Genomic DNA, 21386 nt, shown 5'->3' with positions numbered 1-21386 from the left:
TTACTAACTCCTTCAAATACAATTTAAAATTTTATTGTATCCTTGGAATATAGAAACTACAAAATCAAGGCCCACCCAATAATTTCCCCAGGGTAACATTTTCTCCTCTCAATCAATATAATGGACAATCTTGTGGTATAAAGAAAAACACTTCCCAACACTAAAAATGACTTGGAGCTCAGTGATACATCATGGCTCCAAATTTAGTTTTAATTGAGAAAGTAATTAGAAACCCATGTGTTTTTAAAAATAATTGAGGTATTGCTTCAGATTGCTCACCCTGCTGGTTACCAGAATAGCTCAAGAGGAAACTTGTCCCCCAGGATTGAGAGTCCCCTTCATGGTATTTCTATTTCCAGGTGAAGGGCAACACTGCCAGCCGGGCCCTTACCCCAGCTCTGACCGTGTAAGCAAATTAGCCCCCTTATGTCCGTAAACCTCCTCCCTTGACATTCCTACCAGCTAGGGCAGTTGTTAGAATGATGGAGGGTATATGTGAAAGTTTGGCTTTTTTAATATTTCTTTTTTTTTTAAGCACAGTATGGTTGCTTTACAGTGCTGTGTTTCTGCTACACAGCAAAGTGAGTCAGCTGTATGTGTACATGTATCTCCTCCCTCGTGAGGCGCTCTCCCACGGCCCCCTCAGCTCTCTAGGTCATTACCGAGCTGAGCAGCTCCCCACTAGGTATATGTATTTTACACACAGCAGTGCCTATATCAGCGCTACCCTCCCAAATAGTCCCACCCTCTCCCCGTGCCAGGTCTACAAGTCCATTCTTTTACACCTGCGTCTCTCTTCCTGCCCTGCAGATAGGTTCACGGTAGGTTTTCAAAACTATTGTCCCACCCCCAAAAGTAGGTGGTTTAAAATGTATGTACTGTATCTTGGACAGGACTGTGCTAAAAACTGCAGTGCCAAGTCTCTTACTCGGGATGCTAGAAAACACAGCAACTTAAGCCAATAAGGTGGTTTTGTTTAAAAGTGGGGCTGAGGAGGAAAAATAGAAGAAACTTCCAAAGCAACCGTGCTTATTTGCTGTTTGGGCTAAGGAGCTGTATTATATTCAGTTTGTTCTTCTGATGCTAAAAGAAATGAAAATACCTTTGTGGGGGCCCTAGGCACTGTGCTGACTGGACTAGGTCAGCAGCCCTGGATAATCTACTCCAAATAACCCAGTTCACACGTTTCAGTCACACTTCTGTCTCTAGCTGAAAAATAAAATGTATATCTATCCAGTGGGAGAAGATGATTCCACATACCAAGCACATGTTTGTAGCAGCAAGGCTGAGAAACATACCACCATAGGAGAACAAACTAAAAAGACACCATGACACACTCAAGAATCATAAAGTTTACTGTTTCTTTCCCATCATTTGGCACATATCCAAGGCACATTAGAAAATTAAAAATCATAAATTACTTTATAGAAAAATAATCAGCCCCTCCCTTCTGTACATACACAATTATTTCCAAGAACGTGCACAAAACCATTTCCCTATTACAAAGTTATTTGAAAATGTACTCAGGACAAACCCATGTTTGCAGCTCTAGACTAATTAGTAACATAAAAAAATAAGAAATATAATCTATAGAAATTTATAAAAAGGAATAAATGGCAATAAATTCTAACGTAAAGTTACTTTGACCTGGTTTGTGCTGTAAGTTTTGAATCTGAATCAAAAGACTAAGAGAAGATGTGCCAAGTCTACTCTCCAATTTAAGTAACCATCCATCTGGTGTGACGTTTAGGGGGGCTCTTAATGGTAAGGGATGTTTCTAGAGACACTGCTACAGGTGTATAAGTGCAGTGGTCAATTTATCTGTATTCTGTTGGAAGAAAAAGTATACCCAGCTTTCCCCACCTACATAGTGTAGAACATGTCATATGTGTCCTTTGAACTAAAATGAGCAATCAAAATGGCATTTAGGCATCTTTGGGTTCAAGTGTTGCTTAAAAAGGGGCATTTTTCAGCCTTGTTTTCTTTATTCAAATGCCATATTTCTGCCCAGCCTCCACAGTACAGTGAAACCTAAATTGCTTTTCTTGAGCTTATCCCAGAGGGAGGAGTTCATGTAGCCTGTGGGTTTGCTAGTTCATACACATCACAGAGGTTTAGCACCTTTCAGTAGAAGGAGGTCAGAATCTGGTGATGAAACCTCTCACTGTAACCCAGGAACCCAAATACTTAAATGTCTTAAAGATCTGGACACCACTGGAATTTTTGTCCATCCCTTTTCAAGTGTATCCATTACCTCTGAAGAGGAAAGAGAGAGTGATGACCTTCTGTTGTGTTCTTTCTGTCAGCCACAGAAAAGCTTTCAGGACCTTTCTGCTTTTCTCAAGCCAAACAAATTTCATTTAGTGCTAAGCTGTATTCATGCGCAGCATCTTCTTGTTGAGGACTTGCTTCTTGGCAGTAGATAATGCATCCTTATTACTGTTAAGACTGGGAAATGCTAGCCTCTTGGGGAGTGGTCAGGTTGCCAGCAGCCTCTGGGCCCTTGGGTGCGACTGTATCGTCGACTGTGTGTCTGCGGAGCATTCGCCTGTTTCTGGGAGCAGTCTGCCTCGGTCCAGGCCTCTCCGGCTGACCATCTCCTTTGTCAGCGGTCTCAGACCTGCCCTGGTCTGGCGGGTTCTTGTGCTTCTGTGTGACTCTCTGTCTCCCTGGCTAAAGAAAAGATATGATTCAAACACTTCGCATTTGCACAGTACTTTAAAACACCCACCACAGTAATAGCTATCCTTGAGCGCTTCTTGAGGTGTCATCAGTGTGCTAAGGACTTTGCAGGCATACTTTCAACTCTTAACATCGCCGCAGTGAAAGTGTGACCTGTGCATACTCCACATGTCAGACACAGTGTAAACATGTCTACATGTTTTCACATTTAATCTTTACAACGCTAACAGATGTGTACTGTTGTCATCCCCATTTTGCATACAGCTGAGGAAATAGGATCAGCAAAGTTAAGCAATCTGCCTGAAGTCCCCCAGCCAGCAAGGGGAAAGCTAGCACTTGAACCCAGGCATATTTCAAAGTTTGCAGGTTTTTCACCCAGAAGCAGATCTATTAACAAAGCCAGGGAAGATTAACTATGAAATCAAAATCAGTCATACTAAAAAAAATCACTTTAATTTGCTAAAAGATTTAGAACTGTAGTATATTTGTTCCAGCAAGCCTATGCCACACACACTATAAATTCTATTTCTCAAATAAGGCATGTGTGATACTGATGAGCAGCAATAAGAACAGTCATGTTTCAGTAATGCCCTACTGTACAGCACAGGGAAATATATTCAGTATCTTGTAATAAACTATAATGGAAAAGAATCTGAAAAAGAATATTATATATATATATACGAAAAACTGAATCACTTTGCTATACACTAGAAGCGAACACACAATGGAAATCAGCTATACTTCAATTAAGAAAAGTCATGTTTTCTGAGAAGAGCCACCTAATAGCACCACAGAAAGGAAAGCAGGCTTCTTTTTATAATGAGTATTAAATAGTGCTGTAGGAAAATGGCCACAAACAAAATTGACTATATGAGCAACATTATACCATCCTGCCAAGGTTTTTAACTATCTATATACAGATGTGTTTTCTTCCTTACATTAGTGATTAACACGTTAGTGAATTAAGTAGCTTACACAGTAAAATCTGAGATGGTTCACCTAGTATGCATGTTATGAACTGCAGGATCTTTCCATGTGTCACAACTGTCTGCCACTTTCCCTCACTTTCCTTTCTCCCCTCAGAAATGCGTTATTAAATATAACAATATTTAATCATGCCACCAAACTCATTTTGTTTGTAACTCTTAACAGTGATGAGACTACTGAAATAAGAAATGTGTTTTCCAAGGATTAGTTTTGAAAAATCTAGGATTTAAAAAAGAATGGTATAAGCAGTGTTTAATAACTCACCTCATGCAAAGAATCTTCAGTAAGATTAGGGACACTTCTATCTCGTGCCATAATCTCCTTTGAAGTCCTTGCCCTGAAACCCAAAACAAACTAAGATAAATGTTTGGGATAGTGGTGCAAAATATTCTGGTTGGCCACGAGGTGGCAGCATTTGATGAGTGCAGATTTATTTATATGCATTAAAGCTGCAAATGAGCTGCTGGAGTTTTAAGTAAAATTAAGGTCAAAAGCACAGAAATCAACTTGAATTTTATACTCACTTAAATGGACCAACTGAGTGGACAAAGTAAAACTGTCTTGTAAAAGGTTCATCTGGAAGATTATACATTTTTGAATTCCCTGTAGATAAAAGGATAAACATCTGAAAACGTCCAAGGTAGTTTAACAGTTGTTTAGAAATTATAGCACAGACACAAACTTCCAACATTTCTTTTGGTTAAAGTTTAACAACATTTAGGAAATTAAGGATTTCATTTGCTTACAGAGACGTGTTAATAGATACCTGTGTATTACTGTGTGAACCCCCATGAAACAAAAATAAACCCTTAATACCTGATATTCCCCAGGCACAACCAATTAGGATGAGATAGCCTCAGGATTACCCAGATATGTGAATAGATTTATTCACATTATTACACTTCAGACTACAACAATAATTTTTAAAAAGTTGAACAAGGACCCCCATCTATAACAACTTTTTTATTAGAATAAGAAAATACTTCAGCCCCACCCCTATTTGGCAGCTGCTGTTCTAATTACCATCAACCTCTATACACCTGCAAATTAAAAAAGAAATCTTTTTTTTTTTAACATTTAAACTTTTATTTTATATTTGGGTGTAGCCGATTAAATGTTGTGGTAGTTTCAGGTGAACAACACCTGAAAACAGGTAGTTTCAGGTGAGCGAAGGGACTCAGCTATATATATAGATGTATCCATTCTCCCCCAGACTCGCCTCCCATCCAGGCTGTTACAAAACGCTAAGCAGAGTTCCCTGTGCTATACAGTAGGTCCTTGTTGGTTATTCATTTTAAATATACCAGTGTGAACCTGTCCACCTGAAACTGCCTAACTATCCCTTCCTCCCATCCTTCCCCTCTGCCAGCAACCATAAGTTCCTTCTCTGAGTCCCTTTCTGTTTTGGAAGTTCATTTGTATCGTTTCTTTTTAGATTCCACATAAAGGGATGTCATACAATATTTCTCCTCCTCTTTCTGACTCAGAATGACAGTCTCTAGGTCTATCCATGTTGCTGCAAATAGCACTACTTCATTTAAAAAAAAAATATTTAAAGGTAGCATTTATCCCAGATGTCCAGGAAGTGCTTAGAAAAAGGCTTGGATTTAGAACTTGAGACATGACCAGAACTACCAGAGGCAGGGCCTCCTCCAGAGCTGGCAAGTGGGGGCCTGACCTTCAGGGCAAGGCCTACAAGTGTCCTCCTCACCTCCTTAGGAAGCACTGCCATGGACCGGAAAGCCAGTATCCAAAAAAGTCGATGAAACAGGCTATAACATACATTTCTTTGGTGCCTATAATCCCACCCCCAGTCATGATTACAATTACATTTTACATTTATAGTTAGGTGAAAATTGGCAACCACTCATGAATTTCCAAATAAACCCAAGCTGAGAATTCCAGAAAGAATGTGAGTTCTTACATTTTTTCCTGATCTTAACAGTGACGCACTCGCTGTGGTCTGTTTCACCAATGTCGTCTAATGTGGCCACACAGCTTGGTACAACTTGAAGCAATTCCATTATTTTTGAATTCTATAAGTTGAAAAGGAAAAGGTAACAATGACAGGGTTTTTTAATTCTTTCTTAGGAGTTTATTGCCTGTTTTTAATCTTAAGTGTCAATGCTGGCATGGCTGGGCAGAAAAGCTAAGAAGCCACTACAGACAAAACTTGGAGGCCATAAAGTGGTGGAGAACAGCCCCGCATTTGGAGGCCGGCTCTGCCCTGTACTAGTGCTTTGGGCCCATGTTTCACTGCTCTGTGCAACTGGGTTGATGAGAATAGGATCTATTACTGTAGAGTTACTGTGAGGTTATCGAGCGCCTGACACACAGAAGTACTCAATAAAAGATACTCATAATTATCATCATTTGAGGAACTGCTAAATTGAATGTTTAAAATATGTCAATTCTGTTAAGAAATACAACTGAAAATTAGAAATGAATATACTACAAACTACACTGAATATCCCAAATAAATATACTCAGCCTATACTTTGGCCACCTGACACAGACAACTCATGGAAAAGACCCTGATGCTGGGAAAGATCGAAGGCAAAAGGAGAAGAGGGCAGCAGAGGATGAGATGGTTGGATGGCATCACCGACTCAGTGGACGTGGACTTGGGCGAACTCTGGGAGATGGTGAGTTGATGCTGGGACTGCAGCAGGCCCGGCATGCTGTAGTCCATGGGGTTGCAAAGAGTTGGATACGACTTAGCAAATCAACGACAACAACATGAGTAGTTTGGGTTATGGTGACTTAAAAGTGTCAGTGGTGCAGTTCAACAGCCTGCCGGTTGTCTACCTGAGTAGGAAACTGTATAAAGATTCAACGTGAACAGAGGACCAGTGAAGAGGTGCCTCTTCCCCAGGAGGAGCAGACTGTGCCCTCACCATTTCCCACAGTGCACATCCACCCCTGGGAGGGTGGTAAACCGCTCCTCACTGAACTCAAGGTGTGCTCACGGACTGCACACACTTTCTCCCTTGTGCTGCTACGACCGTGATGGGTTCCCAGGGCCAGAAGTGCGAGACCAGGGCATTGTCTCATCCTGCTGCTTCCCCCAGGCACCTGACTGCTGGACAGTGGGCCAGGCCAGGGCACCCAGGCCTGCAGTGGGTGGGAGGCACCTCTACTCGGGCCTTTGAAAACTACCCCTGGGGACTTCCCTGGCTGTCCAGTGGTTAAGACTTTGTGCTTCCAACGCAGGAGGCCTGGGGTTGATCCCTGGTTGAGGAACTGAGATCCCACATGTGGCATGCAGCATGGCAAAAAAAGAGAAAACAACTGCTGGCTCCCCGGCAGGCCACCTCTGACCAGATGACCAGGGACCAGGGGTGTAGCCACACTGGCCGACTCTAGCATGCTAATTCAGCTCGGTGAGTCAGAGGTCTGGTTACTGTTCTCTCAGATCGGGCTTCAACGTGGGGGATCCACGTGAGCCGTAAGGGAGCTCGGGATGCCCTCAGCAAGGAAGTGCTCCCACCTACCTGTTCAGCGCAGTCGATCGCTGTGCACTGCCTCTTATTCAGGACTTGAACCGATGCTCCGTGAAGCAGCAGCAGCTCCACCACGAAGACGTGCCTTTCTATCACAGCCTCATGCAGTGCTGTGTTGCCCTTGTTGTTGGAAGCGTTGATGGAGGCCCCATGCTAGAAAGAAAAACAGTGCAGTCAAGAGCAATGCTAAAAATGACCCTCGCTGAATTGATCTGGTAGCTATATGGGTGTACACTATAACCTTCCTTCAACTTTTCTGTATGTCTGAAATTTGTCTTAAAATGTGAGGGGTAAAAGTAATACTGAGGAAAAAAAATTTATGTACAAAGATATTCATGGCAGCATTTATCATTAAACAGCAGGGGAAAAAAATAGAAGTCACCTAAATGTATTAAGCAGAAAAAGTTTAAAAAAAGAAAACTACAGTACATCCATAATTATGCAACCATTAAAAAAATTCAAGATTTTTAATAAACAGTTTTCTACATTAAGTTAAAACAAACAAGAGGACCTCCCTGGTAGTCCAGGGATTAAGACTGTGCTTCCGCTGCAGGGGGCTCGGGTTTGATCCCTGGTCCAGGAAGTTCACATATCACGCAGTGCAATAAAAAAAAAACCAAGATAGAAAACAACACTGATCTAAACTGTGCATATTTTAAAAAGTCACCCAGAACAGTTACCCTTGAGTAACAGGGTTATGGAAAAGCTGGGTTTTTCCCTACTTTTAAAAATTCTTCCTTCTACAGTCAACACAAAACCTTCATCAAGAGAGGGAAAAAAGTAGCAGTGACAAAAGACATTCCGCTCACATCTCAGGTAATGGTTCAGCTGACCTGGTAAATGAGGCAAGACCGAAACCTCCAGGAAAAGCAGTGTCTCGGTCCTTAACCCTGCGTCTCTGATGCAGTGCTGACTCCGAGGCCCCTGATTCCAGAGCTCCTCTCCCAGGGCCCGCTTACATCACGAGCCCTGCCGCCTCCCCAGGGCGCTGCCAGGGGCTCCCTGCGTGCCGACCCACGTCAGCAGCTCCTGGGCCGGGGTGGGGGCAGGGGTGGCGGGGGCCTTACCTGCAACAGCAGCGCCGCAACTTCGTGGTGGCCTCTGGAACAGGCATAAATGAGGGGTGTGTTTCCACTTATGTCCTTTTTATTGGGTTTTGCATTCGACTCTAATAGACACTTCACCACCTAGCCCAGAGAAGAAAAATTGAACATTTGCAGGGAGAGATCCTCTAACTTGATATTCTTTTGACTTTTCTGTAGGTTTATCCAGAGAGCTCTTTAGACACATGTCTGACCCTCAGGAGAAAGCAGACCAGCTGAAGCATGAAGGGGTTAACCTGTGCTGAGGGTCTCCTGCAGGCCAGGCATGTGCCAGGCACCAGTGTCTGTCATTGAATCATTGTATGTTCTCTGTGCAGACCTGCAATAACTACTCTAGTTCTACATGTTAGGAAGCTGATGCTAGGCATTACCTGAAATACGATTCCTGTCTTTAATAAGCTTACAGTAGAACTAATAAAGGAAGATGAAAAAAATAAATAGATATTAAACTGTCTGGCACAAGACAGGAGTTGGGGGAACACAGAAGTGGTCAGACACACTTCAGCCCTTGATGACCAAATCCCGATAAGAAGAGAGGGGCAGTTCCCAGCGGGGCTGAGAATCAGGACAGACTCTGTGGGGCCAGACGGGATGGGGGTTGGCTCCACCCCAAAAGCACCAGGGTTGTGTGTTCTGTTGCTGAGCGGCCCTGCCCTGTGCCTCTCAGAATCTCAGAGCTGGGAGGAAGGACACGGGCCCGTCCCTTCGGACAGCCACCTTCCCCCTCTGCAGTATCCCGATCAGGTGAGTTCTGACCCTGTCCACGCTGCCCGAGCGTCAGCACCAGTACCTGGAAGTGGCCCTGCTGGCAGGCCAGGTGGAGTGGGACAGCCTGGCTGGCGTCGCGGGCCCCCACGCTGGCGCCGTGCTTCACGAGGAGGACGATGAGGTCTGCCCGGCCGTGCAGGGCAGCGACGTGCAGCGGGGAGGCGCCGTCCTGGTCGGTCACATGCACACCAAGCCCACTGGCGGGAAGCTTTGCCAGCTTCTAGTAAGTGCAGGAGGTGGAAACAGAAATGTCTTTAGTTTTTAAGAAAACCAGCTAAAGGAATTGAAGCCACCCATCTCAGCAGCCCCTGTGTAAAATCTGGAATCACAGCGGGATTCTGAATTGGGTTGCCTGGAAGTGAATTAATACTTTACATCAAAGTGTAACTTCCATTTTCAAGAAAGCAAGCCCCCTACAATGATATCATATTATGCCACGGCAGTTCAATGGGGAAAGCAAATCCTGTCTTGACAGATGGTGCTGGAACAACTGGATATCCATATAGGCAGAAACTGCCCATCAACCCTTACCTCACACCCAACACACACACTAAAGTGCATCGCAGACCTAAATGGAAAAGCTACAGCTATTAAACTTGAAGTGAACACAAAGGAAAATCTCTGCTACACTGGGATGGGCAAAGAATAGCTAAGACACAAAAAGCAAAAGAAAAGTTTGATAAACTGGACAATAAAAATATTTAATGCTTGCTCTTTGCATAAGACAAGTAAGAAAATGAAAAGGCAGCTCACAGACGGGGAAAAAATGTTTGCAATATGTATTATCTGACAAAGGACTTGCACCAACCAGAAATTCAAAACAGAACAAACTCGCTTACAACTCAGTAAGATGATCCAACTTAAAAAATAGGCAAAAGATTTGCAAAAGGCTTCACAAAAGACAGTTGAATGGTTGGTCAATTAGCACACAAGGGACTTCCCTGCTGGTTCAGTGGCTGGGACTCATTGCTCCCAATGCAGCAGACCCAGGTTCAATACCTGGTTGGGGAACTAGATCCCATGTGCCCCAACTAAGAGGTCACATGCAGCAACTAAGACCCAACCAGATAAATAGTAAAAAATGAGCACATAAAATAGCATCTTTAGTTATCAGGGAAATGCAAATCAAACCAGGAATCACAGAACTAAAGGGTCACAAAGCACGTAAGTGACGGTCGGAAGACGGAACATGTGATCCAGCCAACTTCAAAGGGGCAGGAGGGAATATCTGGGGCGATAGAGACAGTCTATTATCTTGCCTGCGCTGGTGGTTAAGCATTCGTTTGTCCAACCTCAGAAAGCTGTTTGCTATTTATCTTTCAAGCTGAAGTTCCCCCTCATGTTTATCATGGAACTTCTTTATTATTCACAACAGTTTTAAAACCAATCATGCAGATATAAGGAAAATCAATCACTAAATTATAAGGGCCAACAAAACAAACCAATAGAACTAAAAACAAACATTAAATTGTGATGCTGAATCAAGTATTTGATGGTGGAATGAATATGTCAGTGTTTTCTGTGACTGATCAAGGATTAAAGCTTGGGTTATCTAGTTCACTTCTTGATGATTAAAAATATTATCTCTTTTTTTTTTTTTTTTTTTCTTTCTTTTTTTCAAAATATTATCTCTTTAAAAAACCATGCTGAACTTAAAGGGTGAATTTCACTGTACATAAGTTATACTTCAAAAATTACAAACAAACAAGTGAAGAAGTAGAAGGGGAAAAAACATGATGAAACACCACTGCATACTTATCAGAAGGGCTAAAGTTAAAAAGTCAAAATACCAAGTGTTGACCAGGATGTAGGTCAACTAGAACTCTCACACCCTGCTGGTGAGGATGAAAAATGCTACAATCACTCTGGAAAACTGGCCATTTCTTATGAAGTTAACATATACCTCCTGTGTAACACATTGATTATACTCATGGGTAATTACCCAAGTAGACATATGTTTACACAAAGACCTGTACACACAAATGTTCACAGTTCAGTTGCTTTATTCACAAAGCCCAAAGTGGGAGACAACTAAATGCCCTGATCCCAGGTGGTTTCGAGTAATCAACAGTTTATTCTTTACCACTGAGCAGGCCCCTGTAGCACTTCGTTTAGCCAGTTAATCTGCTGAAGGACACATGGGTTGTTTCTGGTTTGGGGATATGGCAAATAAAGTTTCTGATGAACCTATTAGCAGAAATAAAGACACAGATCGTAGAGAACAAAGGTATGGAACGCCAAGGGGGTGAGGTGAGGGATGAATTGGGAGATTGGGACTGACATATATGCAGTACTGATACTACGTATAAAACAGGTAAGTAATGAGAAGTGGCTGTATAGCACAGGGAATGTGACTCGGTGGTGACCTCAGCGGGAAGGAAAGCCAAAAGAGGGGGTACAGTGTACACAGGGCTGATTCAGTGTACAGCGGAAACCAACACAGCATTGGAAAGCAACTGCTAAGTCACTTCAGTCGCGTCTGACTCTGTGCCACCCCATTCCTGGGATTCTCCAGGCAAGAACACTGGAGTGGGTTGCCATTTCCTTCTCCAATGCATGAAAGTGAAGTTGCTTAGTCATGTCCGACTCTTCATGACCCCATGGACTGCAGCCTACCAGGCTCCTCCGTCCACGGGATTTTCCAGGCAAGAGTACTGGAGTGGGGTGCTATTGCCTTCTCTGTGTAAAGCAACTATGCTCCAATAAAAAAAAAATTTTTTTTTTAAGTTGCTGTGTACATTTGTTTACAGGTTTTTGTGAGAACATGTTTCCATTCCACTAAGATCAGTGCCCTGAGTGGATCTTCCATTCCACTAAGATCAATAAGGAAAGCAATTGCTGAATCATACTGTAATTACAGGGTAATTCTATGGTTAGTTTTATAAGGAACAACAACACACACGTTTTCCCAAAGTGGCTTTTACATTCCCAGCAGCAAGGCATGAGTGAACCAATTTCCCCGCATCCTCACGGACATCTGGCACTGTCACTTTTCACTAATTTTTATTTTAGCCATTCTGATAGGTTCGTAGCACTCTCTCATGGTGGTTATAATTTGCATTTCCCTGAAGGGAAACGCATCCTTTCACACGCTTATTTGCCATCTTTCAATTTCTTCAGTGAAATGTATGTTCATTTTCTATGCCCATTTTCTTACTGGTTTTGTTTTTACTATTGACTTTTGGAAGTTCTTTATATAGTCTAGATTCTGGCCCTTTGTCAGATACATGGTTTGCAGACATTTTCTTTTAAGTCAGTAGTTTGCCTGTAGCTTCTTTGCATGGGTTTCCACAAGGCAAGTTTCTAAATGAGAAGTCCAACTATACTACAAAGCCACAGTCATCAAGACAGTATGGTACTGGCACAAAGACAGAAATACAGATCAAAGGAACAGAATAGAAAGCCCAGAGATAAATCCACACAACTATGGACACCTTATCTTTGACAAAGGAGGCAAGAATATACAATGGAGAAAAGATAATCTCTTTAACAAGTGGTGCTGGGAACACTGGTCAACCACTTGTAAAAGTGAAACTAGAACACTTTCTGACACCACACACAAAAATAAACTCAAAATGGATTAAAGATCTAAATGTAAGACCAGAAAATATAAAACTCCTAAAGGAAAACATAGGCAAAACACTGACATAAATCACAGCAGGATCCTCTGTGACCCACCTCCCAGAATATTGGAAATAAAAGCAAAAATAAACAAATGGGACCTAATTAAACTTAAGAGCTTTTGCACAATGAAGGAAACTATAAGCAATGTGAAAAGACAGCCTTCAGAATGGGAGAAAATAATAGCAAACAAAGCAACTGACAAAGAATTAATCTAAAAAATATACAAGCAGCTCCTGCAGCTCAATTCCAGAAAAATAAACAACCCAATCAAAAATGGGCCAAAGAACTAAACAGACATTTCTCCAAAGAAGACATACAGATGGCTAACAAACACATGAAAAGATGCTCAACATCACTTATTATCAGAGAGATGCAAATCAAAATCACAATGAGGTACCATCTCACGCCAGTCAGAATGGCTGCTATCAAAAAGTCTACAAACAATAAATGCTGGAGAGGGTGTGGAGAAAAGGGAACCCTCTTACACTGTTGGTGGGAATGCAAACTAATAACAGCCACTATGGAGAACAGTGTGGCGATTCCTTAAAAAACTGGAAATAGAACTGCCGTATGACCCAGCAATCCCACTTCTGGGCATACACACCAAGGAAACCAGAATTAAGAGAGACACGTGTACCCCAGTGTTTATCGCAGCACTGTTTACAATAGCCAGGACATGGAAGCAACCTAGATGCCCATCAGCAGACGAATGGATAAGAAAGCTGTGGTACATATACACAATGGAATATTACTCAGCTATTAAAAAGAATGCATTTGAATCAGCTCTAATGAGGTGAATGAAACTGGAGTCTATTATACAGAGTGAAGTAAGTCAGAAAGAAAAACACCAATACACTACATTAATGCATATATATGGAATTTAGAAAGATGGTAATGATGACCCTATATGTGAGACAGCAAAAGATACATAGATGTAAAGAACAGTCTTCTGGACTCTGTGGGAGAAGGCAAGGGTGGCATGATTTGAGAGAATAGCATTGGAACATGTATATTAGCATATGTGAAACAGATCACCAGTCCAGGTTTGATGCATGAGACAGGGTGCTCAGGGCTAGTTCACTGGGATGACCCTGAGGGATGGGATGGGCAGGGAGGTGGGAGGGGGGTCAGGATGGGGAACACATGTACACCCGTGGCTGATTCGTGTCAGTGAATGGCAAAAACCACAATATTGTAATTAACCTCCAATTCAAATAATTAATTAAAAAATAAATAAATAAGAAGTGCAATTTATCCATTTGTCCTTTATGGATCATGCTGTGGGTGTCCAGTATAAGAACTCTCTGCTTAAATGCTGGATTCCAAAGATTTCCTCCTGTTTTTTTTTCTAAAAGTTTTATAATTTTACATTTTACGGTTAAGTCTATGATCCACTTTGCATTAATTTTTGTACAGGGTGTGAGTTTAGGTTGAGATTCTTTTTTTTTTTTTCTGAACATGTCCATTTTCTCCAGCACCATTTGTTGAAAAGGCTATCCTTCCCCCACCAACTTCCTGTTGGACCTCAGCAGCTATATATGTGTGGGTCTATTTCTGAGCTCTCTGATCTGTCTGATCTGTGTGTCTGTCCCTCCACCAGGGCCACACTGTTTTGATTACTGTATCTACATAGTCAGCCTTAATATTGCGTAGAGTGATCCTAATTTATTCTTCTTTGCCAGGATTGTTGTTACCTATTCTGGGACCTGCGCCTTTCTATATAAATTTTAAAATTAGCTTGTCTGTGTCTACAAAAGCTTTGTTAGGATTTTGATAGGAATTGCATTAAAACTGTAGATCAATCTGAGGAGAAATAACTTCTTTCCTATGCTGAGGCTTCATGAATCTGTATATCTCTCTTAAGTATTAAGGCATTCTTTGATTTTTTTTCATCAACATTTTGTGATTTCCAGCATACAGAACCTATCCATGTCCTGTTAAATGTTTACCTAAGTAGGTCATTGTTTTTGAGCAGCTGTCAAAATGATGTTGTATATATAGTATGTGCTCATGTGCTAGCTGTCTAACTCAAGGTCCCATGTTAAGAAAATTAATTTGACTTAACAAAACAGATACAGAGCAAGATAATGAAGTGACGTGAAGTCACTCAGTCGTGCCTGACTCTTTGTGATCCCATGGACTGTAGCCTACCAGGCTCCTTTGTCCATGGAATTCTCTGGGCAAGAGTACTGGAGTGGGTTGCCATTTCCCTGTCTCTAACCCTAGAATACGGAAATGGCTGAGTTTGCCGTTCACATGAACCGTTGCGGCTGCCGGGTAGTGTGCACACTGGGATGTGCGACTCTTGTTCTGTCCCCACGCTGCTGGATATTTACAGTCCAAAAAACTGACCTCTCCTACGTGGGCTGCTTAAAAATCAAAGGGGTTAAAAAAGGCAGATGCTGTTTCAAAGGATGTGATGTGAATGAAGTAGCACCTCGGGCCCAGCCGGTGACTATATGGCTGGAGGCAGTCACCACATCTCTGCTGTTCTTGTTTACTTGGTTTTTTTCCACCTCGCAGTTCATTAATTGTAACAAGAAGCTGAATTACACATCACAGTGTCTGCTGGATTTGTCAGATAAACTTAAGTTCCTGCTCACTTAAAACCTGCTATCTTTTTCTCCTTTGTAATTTCTCAAAAAGACACAAGAGTAAATTGCTTCTTGCTGTGATTAAATTAACCCCCACCCTCTTCCAGCCCAGTGGTGTATTACAGCTTGCTCAGTGATAAAGAATAAAACGTTGACGACACGCAGCAACCTGGAATTAGGCTGAGTGAACAGAGCCAGTCCCCAAAGGTTCCATGCTGTATTGATGACATTTATATAACATTTTTGAAATGACAAAAATATTAGAACTGGGGAACAGATTAGTGGTGACTAGGGGCCAGGGATGGTGGGGTGGGGTGAGGAGGTGTGGTTCTTAGAGGCAACATGAGTGATTTTCCTTGTGATGTGAAAACTCATTTGTACTGACTGTGGTGGTGGATGCACAAACCTACACATGTGATAAAATGAGACAGAACTAAATACATATACATGCACACAGCACAAGTAAAACTGGGGAAATCTAAGACGGATGGATTGTATCCATAGCGATACCCTGGTCAGGCTATGTATTGTGCTTCTGCAAGCTGTTACCACTGGGGAAATGGGGGGTGGGGGGGAACAGGCGTCTCTCTGTGCTAGGAGGGGGCCCTCCCGCAGAGGGTGCACCAACATGAGCAAAGGCAGAGGGCAGTGGATGGCGCCTGCAGCCTCCCCAGGGGACCAGGGCCACACGGCCACAGCCGCTTGGTGTGTGTCTGTTCATCAGCTCCTGCCTCGTGACTCAGGGGCCCTGAGAACCACTGAAACACCAACCCCTCGTGCGTGGCCCTGTGCCCTGACCTGCACGTTCAGAAAGCAGGCGGCCCAAGCTGGTCCTGCACGAGTGTCCACTTTCCTCCACCTTGAGCTGTCTCAAGGGACACCTGCAACCAGCACTCAGCCGTTAGGGCTGAGAAGGGGACAACTTTCCTATGAGGAAAGGAAGAACGTGCCGTCTACTCCCACCCCCACCTTCCAACAGAAGAGACGCCAAACCTTTTGAGCTGGAGCGCATTTGGGGCACTGGCACAAGGGGTGACAGAACTCGAGGTCCGCCACCCCGGCAGCGTCCTCCGCTTCATCCAGGTCCTCCTCCGTCCACTCCAGCAGGTAACGCACCTGGTGTCAGGCAGGGAGGAGAAACAGGGACTTAAAACCCATCCCCAGCCCCTGGACAAGTGATGGTGTCCTACACACACACACACACACACACACACACACACAGAGTGTCCTACACACACACACACACACTGTCCTACACACACAGTGTCCTACACACACACACACACAGAGTGTCCCACACACACACACACAGTGTCATACACACACACAGTGTCCTACACACACACACACAGTGTCACACACACACACAGTGTCCTACACACACACACAGTGTCCTACACACACACACACAGTGTCCCACACACACACAGTGTCACACACACACACACAGTGTCCTACACACACACACACAGTGTCCCACACACACACACACAGTGTCCCACACACACACAGTGTCCCACACACACACACACACAGTGTCCCACACACACACACACACAGTGTCCTACACACACACACAGTGTCCTACACACACACACACAGTGTCTGTCACACACACACACAGTGTGCCTACAACACACTACAGTGTCCTACACACACACAGTGTCACCTACACACACACACCACACCACACACAGTGTCACACACACACACAGTGTCCACACACACAGTGTACACACACACACCGTGTCCTACACACAACACACAGTGTCCTACACACACACAGTGCCTCATGTCATACACACACACACAGTGTCCTACACACACACAGTGTCCTACACACACACACAGTGTCACACACACACAACACACACACAGTGTACACACACACACAGTGTCCTACACACACACACACACACACACAGTGTCCCACACAACACACACCACACACACAGTGTCCTAACACACACACACAGTGTCCTACACACACACACCACAGTGTCCACACACCACACAGTGTCCCACCACACACACACAGTGTCACACACACACACAGTTCTACACCACAACACAGTGTCCTACACACACACCACAGTGTCACACACACAGTGTCACACACACACACACAGTGTCCTACACACACACACACAGTGCCCACACCACACACACACACACACAGTGTCACACACACACACAGTGTCCTACACACACACACACAGTGTCCTACACACACACACACAGTGTCCCACACACACACACAGTGTCCCACACACACACACACACAGTGTCCCCCACACACACACACACAGTGTCCCACACACACACACACAGTGTCCCACACACACACACACACAGTGTCCTACACACACACACACACACACACACACACACACACACGTTCCCAAATCAGGTCTACATCTCCACCACCGAAGTAGCTTATACATGGTGGTGCTCTCTCCTGAGGATTCCAGGGTCTCCTGTGCTCAGGCCTCTCTAAATCCTTTCAGTGGTGACAGAGCGACTGAGCTACCGTTTCTGCAGCTTGTGTTAGATTCTTTCTTCTGTCTTAGAAAGGGGCAGCGTGGTGTTGCTTCAGGGTGACGGCTTTAAAGCCCTGGTCCTGGAGCATCTCGCGAGCACCTCCTCTTGTCTAATTGTCCTGCTTCGACAAGCAGTCTGTCTCCTCTTATGGGGGAGCAGACTCACTTCAAGGGGCCAACAACTTGTTCAAGACCACACGATGAGGAAGTGGTGGCCAGAACCTAAACACAGGCTCTCTGACTCCACAAGCATCCCTTCCACGTTAGTGCCCTAGCCCACAGGCGGAAGCACTGAAAAGACCCCTAACAGGTCAAATCTGTGTTCCAGTAAAGGCCAGTTTCTAGGATATTAAATATGAGAAAACACGAATACATTTCCAGACCTGGTTCTGAGCCCTGGGGAAGTCAGCAAATGCCTGCAAGGAGTGACAGAGGGCCCCAGGAAGATGCTATGCACCCCCAAACATCCCTCCTCCAGGGACCCTCCACATCGCTGACAGCAAATACTCCACCCAGGCCAAAGGCCTCACCTCCCAGGCTGGCTGGGACAGACCGGACTCAGGGCGATTCCTCTTGGCAGTGGTTAGAAGGTACGAAATGGGGGAAGGGGGCTGAGGGGCGGTGGCCTCAGGCTGTGGGATGGGGGTTCTGTCGTGTGTGTGGATGGGTTTGGGTGGTGACCACCGGGCACTGGGCAGCCTGCCTCTGCTCAGCTCCTCGTGAGTGCCCCCACCCGCTCGCCCACCCACAGGATGAAGAGCAGATTTGCCTCGACATAGGAAGGGTCAGTCTCTTCTCTACACTCGTAGGAGCCCGAGAAACTCTTCCTTGGCTTCCCTCAAGAACGCTGGCTTCCCCGGGGCTGGTCTTGAGAAGGGAGCAGCCAGCACCGGCCAGATCTACACCCCGGGTCCTCCCATGAGAGAGCCGCGAGTCAGGCTGAGGGGTTCACAGTGGGCTCTGGGCAGAGGCTGACACTGACAACTATGTTCCGACTCTATATACCCCCGGAGACTGTGCTAATCAGATCCCAGGAACTTCTGTCCATCACCCCAAATTCCATCATCCTTGAGAAGCACTCTTGAAACATGACTCTTAAAAGCGCTCTTGTAAACCCGATCCACTCAAGGCTCCAAATCTGGTAAGGGCGAATTTACTCCTCCTTTTAAAGTGGAAGACAGGGGACTTCCCTAGTGGTCCAGTGGCTCAGACTCCTTCCTCCCATCGCAGGGGGCCTCGGTTTAATTCCTGGTCAGGGAACTAGATCCCACAGGCCACAACTAAAGATCCCACATGCTGCATCTAAGACCCGTTGTAGCCAAATACATTAAAAAAAAATTTTTTTTTTTTAAATTTTTAAAAAATAAAGTGGAAGACAGAACAAATTCCTTTCAGGAAGCGGAAGAGAAGCCGGGGGAACTGCCCATGGGCATCCCCAGTGATGTCACAGCTGTTCCCCGTCACCTGACAGGAAGGGTTAGGACGCACACCTTAGCGCCATCTCATCTGGACACTTGCTTGCTGTGGGTCCTTTCAGCCCCAAGCCTGGGACTCAGCCCCCTGACCAGGATGCCACACCACCCACAGCTCCTTGCAGGGCCACACCAACGCCTTCTGTGTTCTGGCTTCCCCGTCGCCACCTCTACCCATCCCCTACCCAGCCTGTTCACCTTGCTCTCGGCTAGTGGGGTCCGGCCCCCTTGCCAGCATCACCACCCTCCTGGAATACGAATGTCTAAAAGGCGGGGGCAGGCTCCCTCTGAGGCTTTATCCCACCTGCCTTGTTACTGGAGGGAGGGAACATCCCAGCCCATCACCATCACTCATGAAATGCACCCCTTCTGCGTGAACGTGAACAAAGACCCCCCCCCCCCACAGCTCCTAACTCACCTGGAAACAAAAAACATGGGCACAGCTGCTTCAGCTGAGAGCAAGCCATCTGAAATTCACTTCTAAAAACTCACCATTTCTATGGAGGTTGTATGTGTTTGGAGATAGCATATGGGAACTCTGTACTTCCTGCTCACTTTTGCTATGAACCTAAAGCTTTCTAAAAAGTAAACTCTATTACTTATTAAATAAAACTCACCATTTCCAGGTCTCCATCAGCAACAGCTCTTAAAAGTTTTTCTACCTTAATAAAAGGAAAAAGAATGTAAGGGAAAATATAATAATATGGTAAGAATAGAAACAATAAAAATGACATTCTGGGCATTCCCTAGTGGTCCAGTGGTTAAAACTCAGTGTTTCCACTGCTGGGGGCCCGGATTCGATCCCTGGTCTGGGGATTAAGACGCCACAAGACTCATGGTCAAAATGATTAAATAAAGGTGAAATTCATGTTATTATTAGAAAAACAAAAAAAGAGCATTCTGAAGACCTAGTAGCTTTCATGTCTCTTGATCTCATTATCTTTCAAACACATCCCCAAAGTTGTTCATACAGGGCAGCTTCCACATAAGGTCTATAAGATGACCTGCCACTCATGTGGCACAGTGGGACACCAGCCACCTGGAGCCCAAGTGCTTCCTAAGAGGGCGACCACCCACCAGACCTGCATCTATTCAGCTCTCGTTATCCAACAGCTACGGATGCCATGAGGTTAAAGCCTCTGTTAAACCCTGGAGCGTGTCTCTGGGCTTTTCTGTGCTGTGGTTCTGCATTGAGCTCGGGGTGGCGGGGGTGGAGGGGCCCCGGGGTGGGGTCAGTGAGGGCTTCCCAACCACAGGGGAGGAACTGGGGTGCATCCACACCATGGTCGGCTCTGTGGGTTGACTCTGGACAAGCTCTAAGGTAAGTTAGACAGGGAAAAACAAACAAACGGGGTGTAAGTCAGCTTTTATAAAAGGCAGTTCGAGAGGACACCTAAGTATCTCCATAAACTCTGCAGGAAGTCAGGAACGACACACCAAGTCAATAAGTGAGCTGACGGAGCAGGAGGGAAGGACGGAGAACGTGCTTGGTAACATAATCTTAAAGCAGTGGACCTGCAGGTGACTCTACCTGTAGGCTTCTTAGAATACTCCCCCTCCCATCACACACCCACTCCCATACACACACACACACACACACACACACACTTAAGCATGTGTGTCCATGAAGGGCAAGGTGGCGGCGGCTGGGCTTCCCCCAAGCACACGGCATGGCCCCGTCAGGCCAGGGCTCTAACTGGCCCCCAGAACACGGGTCCCCTCCACCCTCCCGTCTGGGAGCCTCACCTCCCTGTAGTCCTTCTTGGGCTCCTCTTGCCTGGAGCTCAGCGACGCGGAGGAGAAGCTGGAGGTGGAGGAGCCCTGGCTGATGGAGTCCATGGAGCACTGAGGGGCCTGCACAGACACCTACAGTCCGGCGAGAGTGGGGGTGAGGGCCAGACAGAGGCTGGTCGCGAACAGGGCCGATGAGCGCAGCCCTGCCGTCTTACCTCTGAAGACTTCTGCCTCCTCTCGAAGGACAGATGGTGGGCTTCCATGATGGACAGAATCTAGGACAAAGCGGATGCGGATGAGTCCTGAGGTGAGTAACCGAAGTCTCATCACCTGTATGGTGCCCCCCACCTCCTCGGGAGGGCACTCAGCCCAGCCAGGC

General features: G+C 45.1%; 1 protein-coding gene across 3 annotated transcripts in view; it reads right to left on the bottom strand.

Annotated features, from left to right (window-relative positions):
- Positions 1-1332: 1332 nt before the first annotated feature.
- ANKRD27 (ankyrin repeat domain 27) overlaps positions 1333-21386 on the bottom strand; it is a 59302-nt gene continuing 39248 nt past the window's right edge. For all 3 annotated transcript variants that reach the window (XM_043435579.1, XM_043435578.1, XM_043435580.1), the window contains 11 exons: positions 21223-21282; positions 21020-21139; positions 19891-19935; positions 16255-16377; positions 9066-9263; positions 8240-8359; positions 7164-7325; positions 5594-5705; positions 4194-4272; positions 3934-4006; positions 1333-2673 (listed from right to left, as the gene is read on the bottom strand). In XM_043435579.1, coding sequence (XP_043291514.1) covers positions 2443-2673; positions 3934-4006; positions 4194-4272; positions 5594-5705; positions 7164-7325; positions 8240-8359; positions 9066-9263; positions 16255-16377; positions 19891-19935; positions 21020-21139; positions 21223-21282 — 1323 coding nt within the window. In that variant the 3' untranslated portion in view covers positions 1333-2442. The remainder of the gene's footprint in view (positions 2674-3933; positions 4007-4193; positions 4273-5593; positions 5706-7163; positions 7326-8239; positions 8360-9065; positions 9264-16254; positions 16378-19890; positions 19936-21019; positions 21140-21222; positions 21283-21386) is intronic.

Source organism: Cervus canadensis, chromosome 18 (genome assembly GCF_019320065.1).
Source record: "Cervus canadensis isolate Bull #8, Minnesota chromosome 18, ASM1932006v1, whole genome shotgun sequence".
NCBI classification, from domain to species: Eukaryota; Metazoa; Chordata; class Mammalia; order Artiodactyla; family Cervidae; genus Cervus; species Cervus canadensis.
Note: the sequence above shows the minus strand (reverse complement) of the source record. Positions and strands in the feature narration are given on the sequence as shown.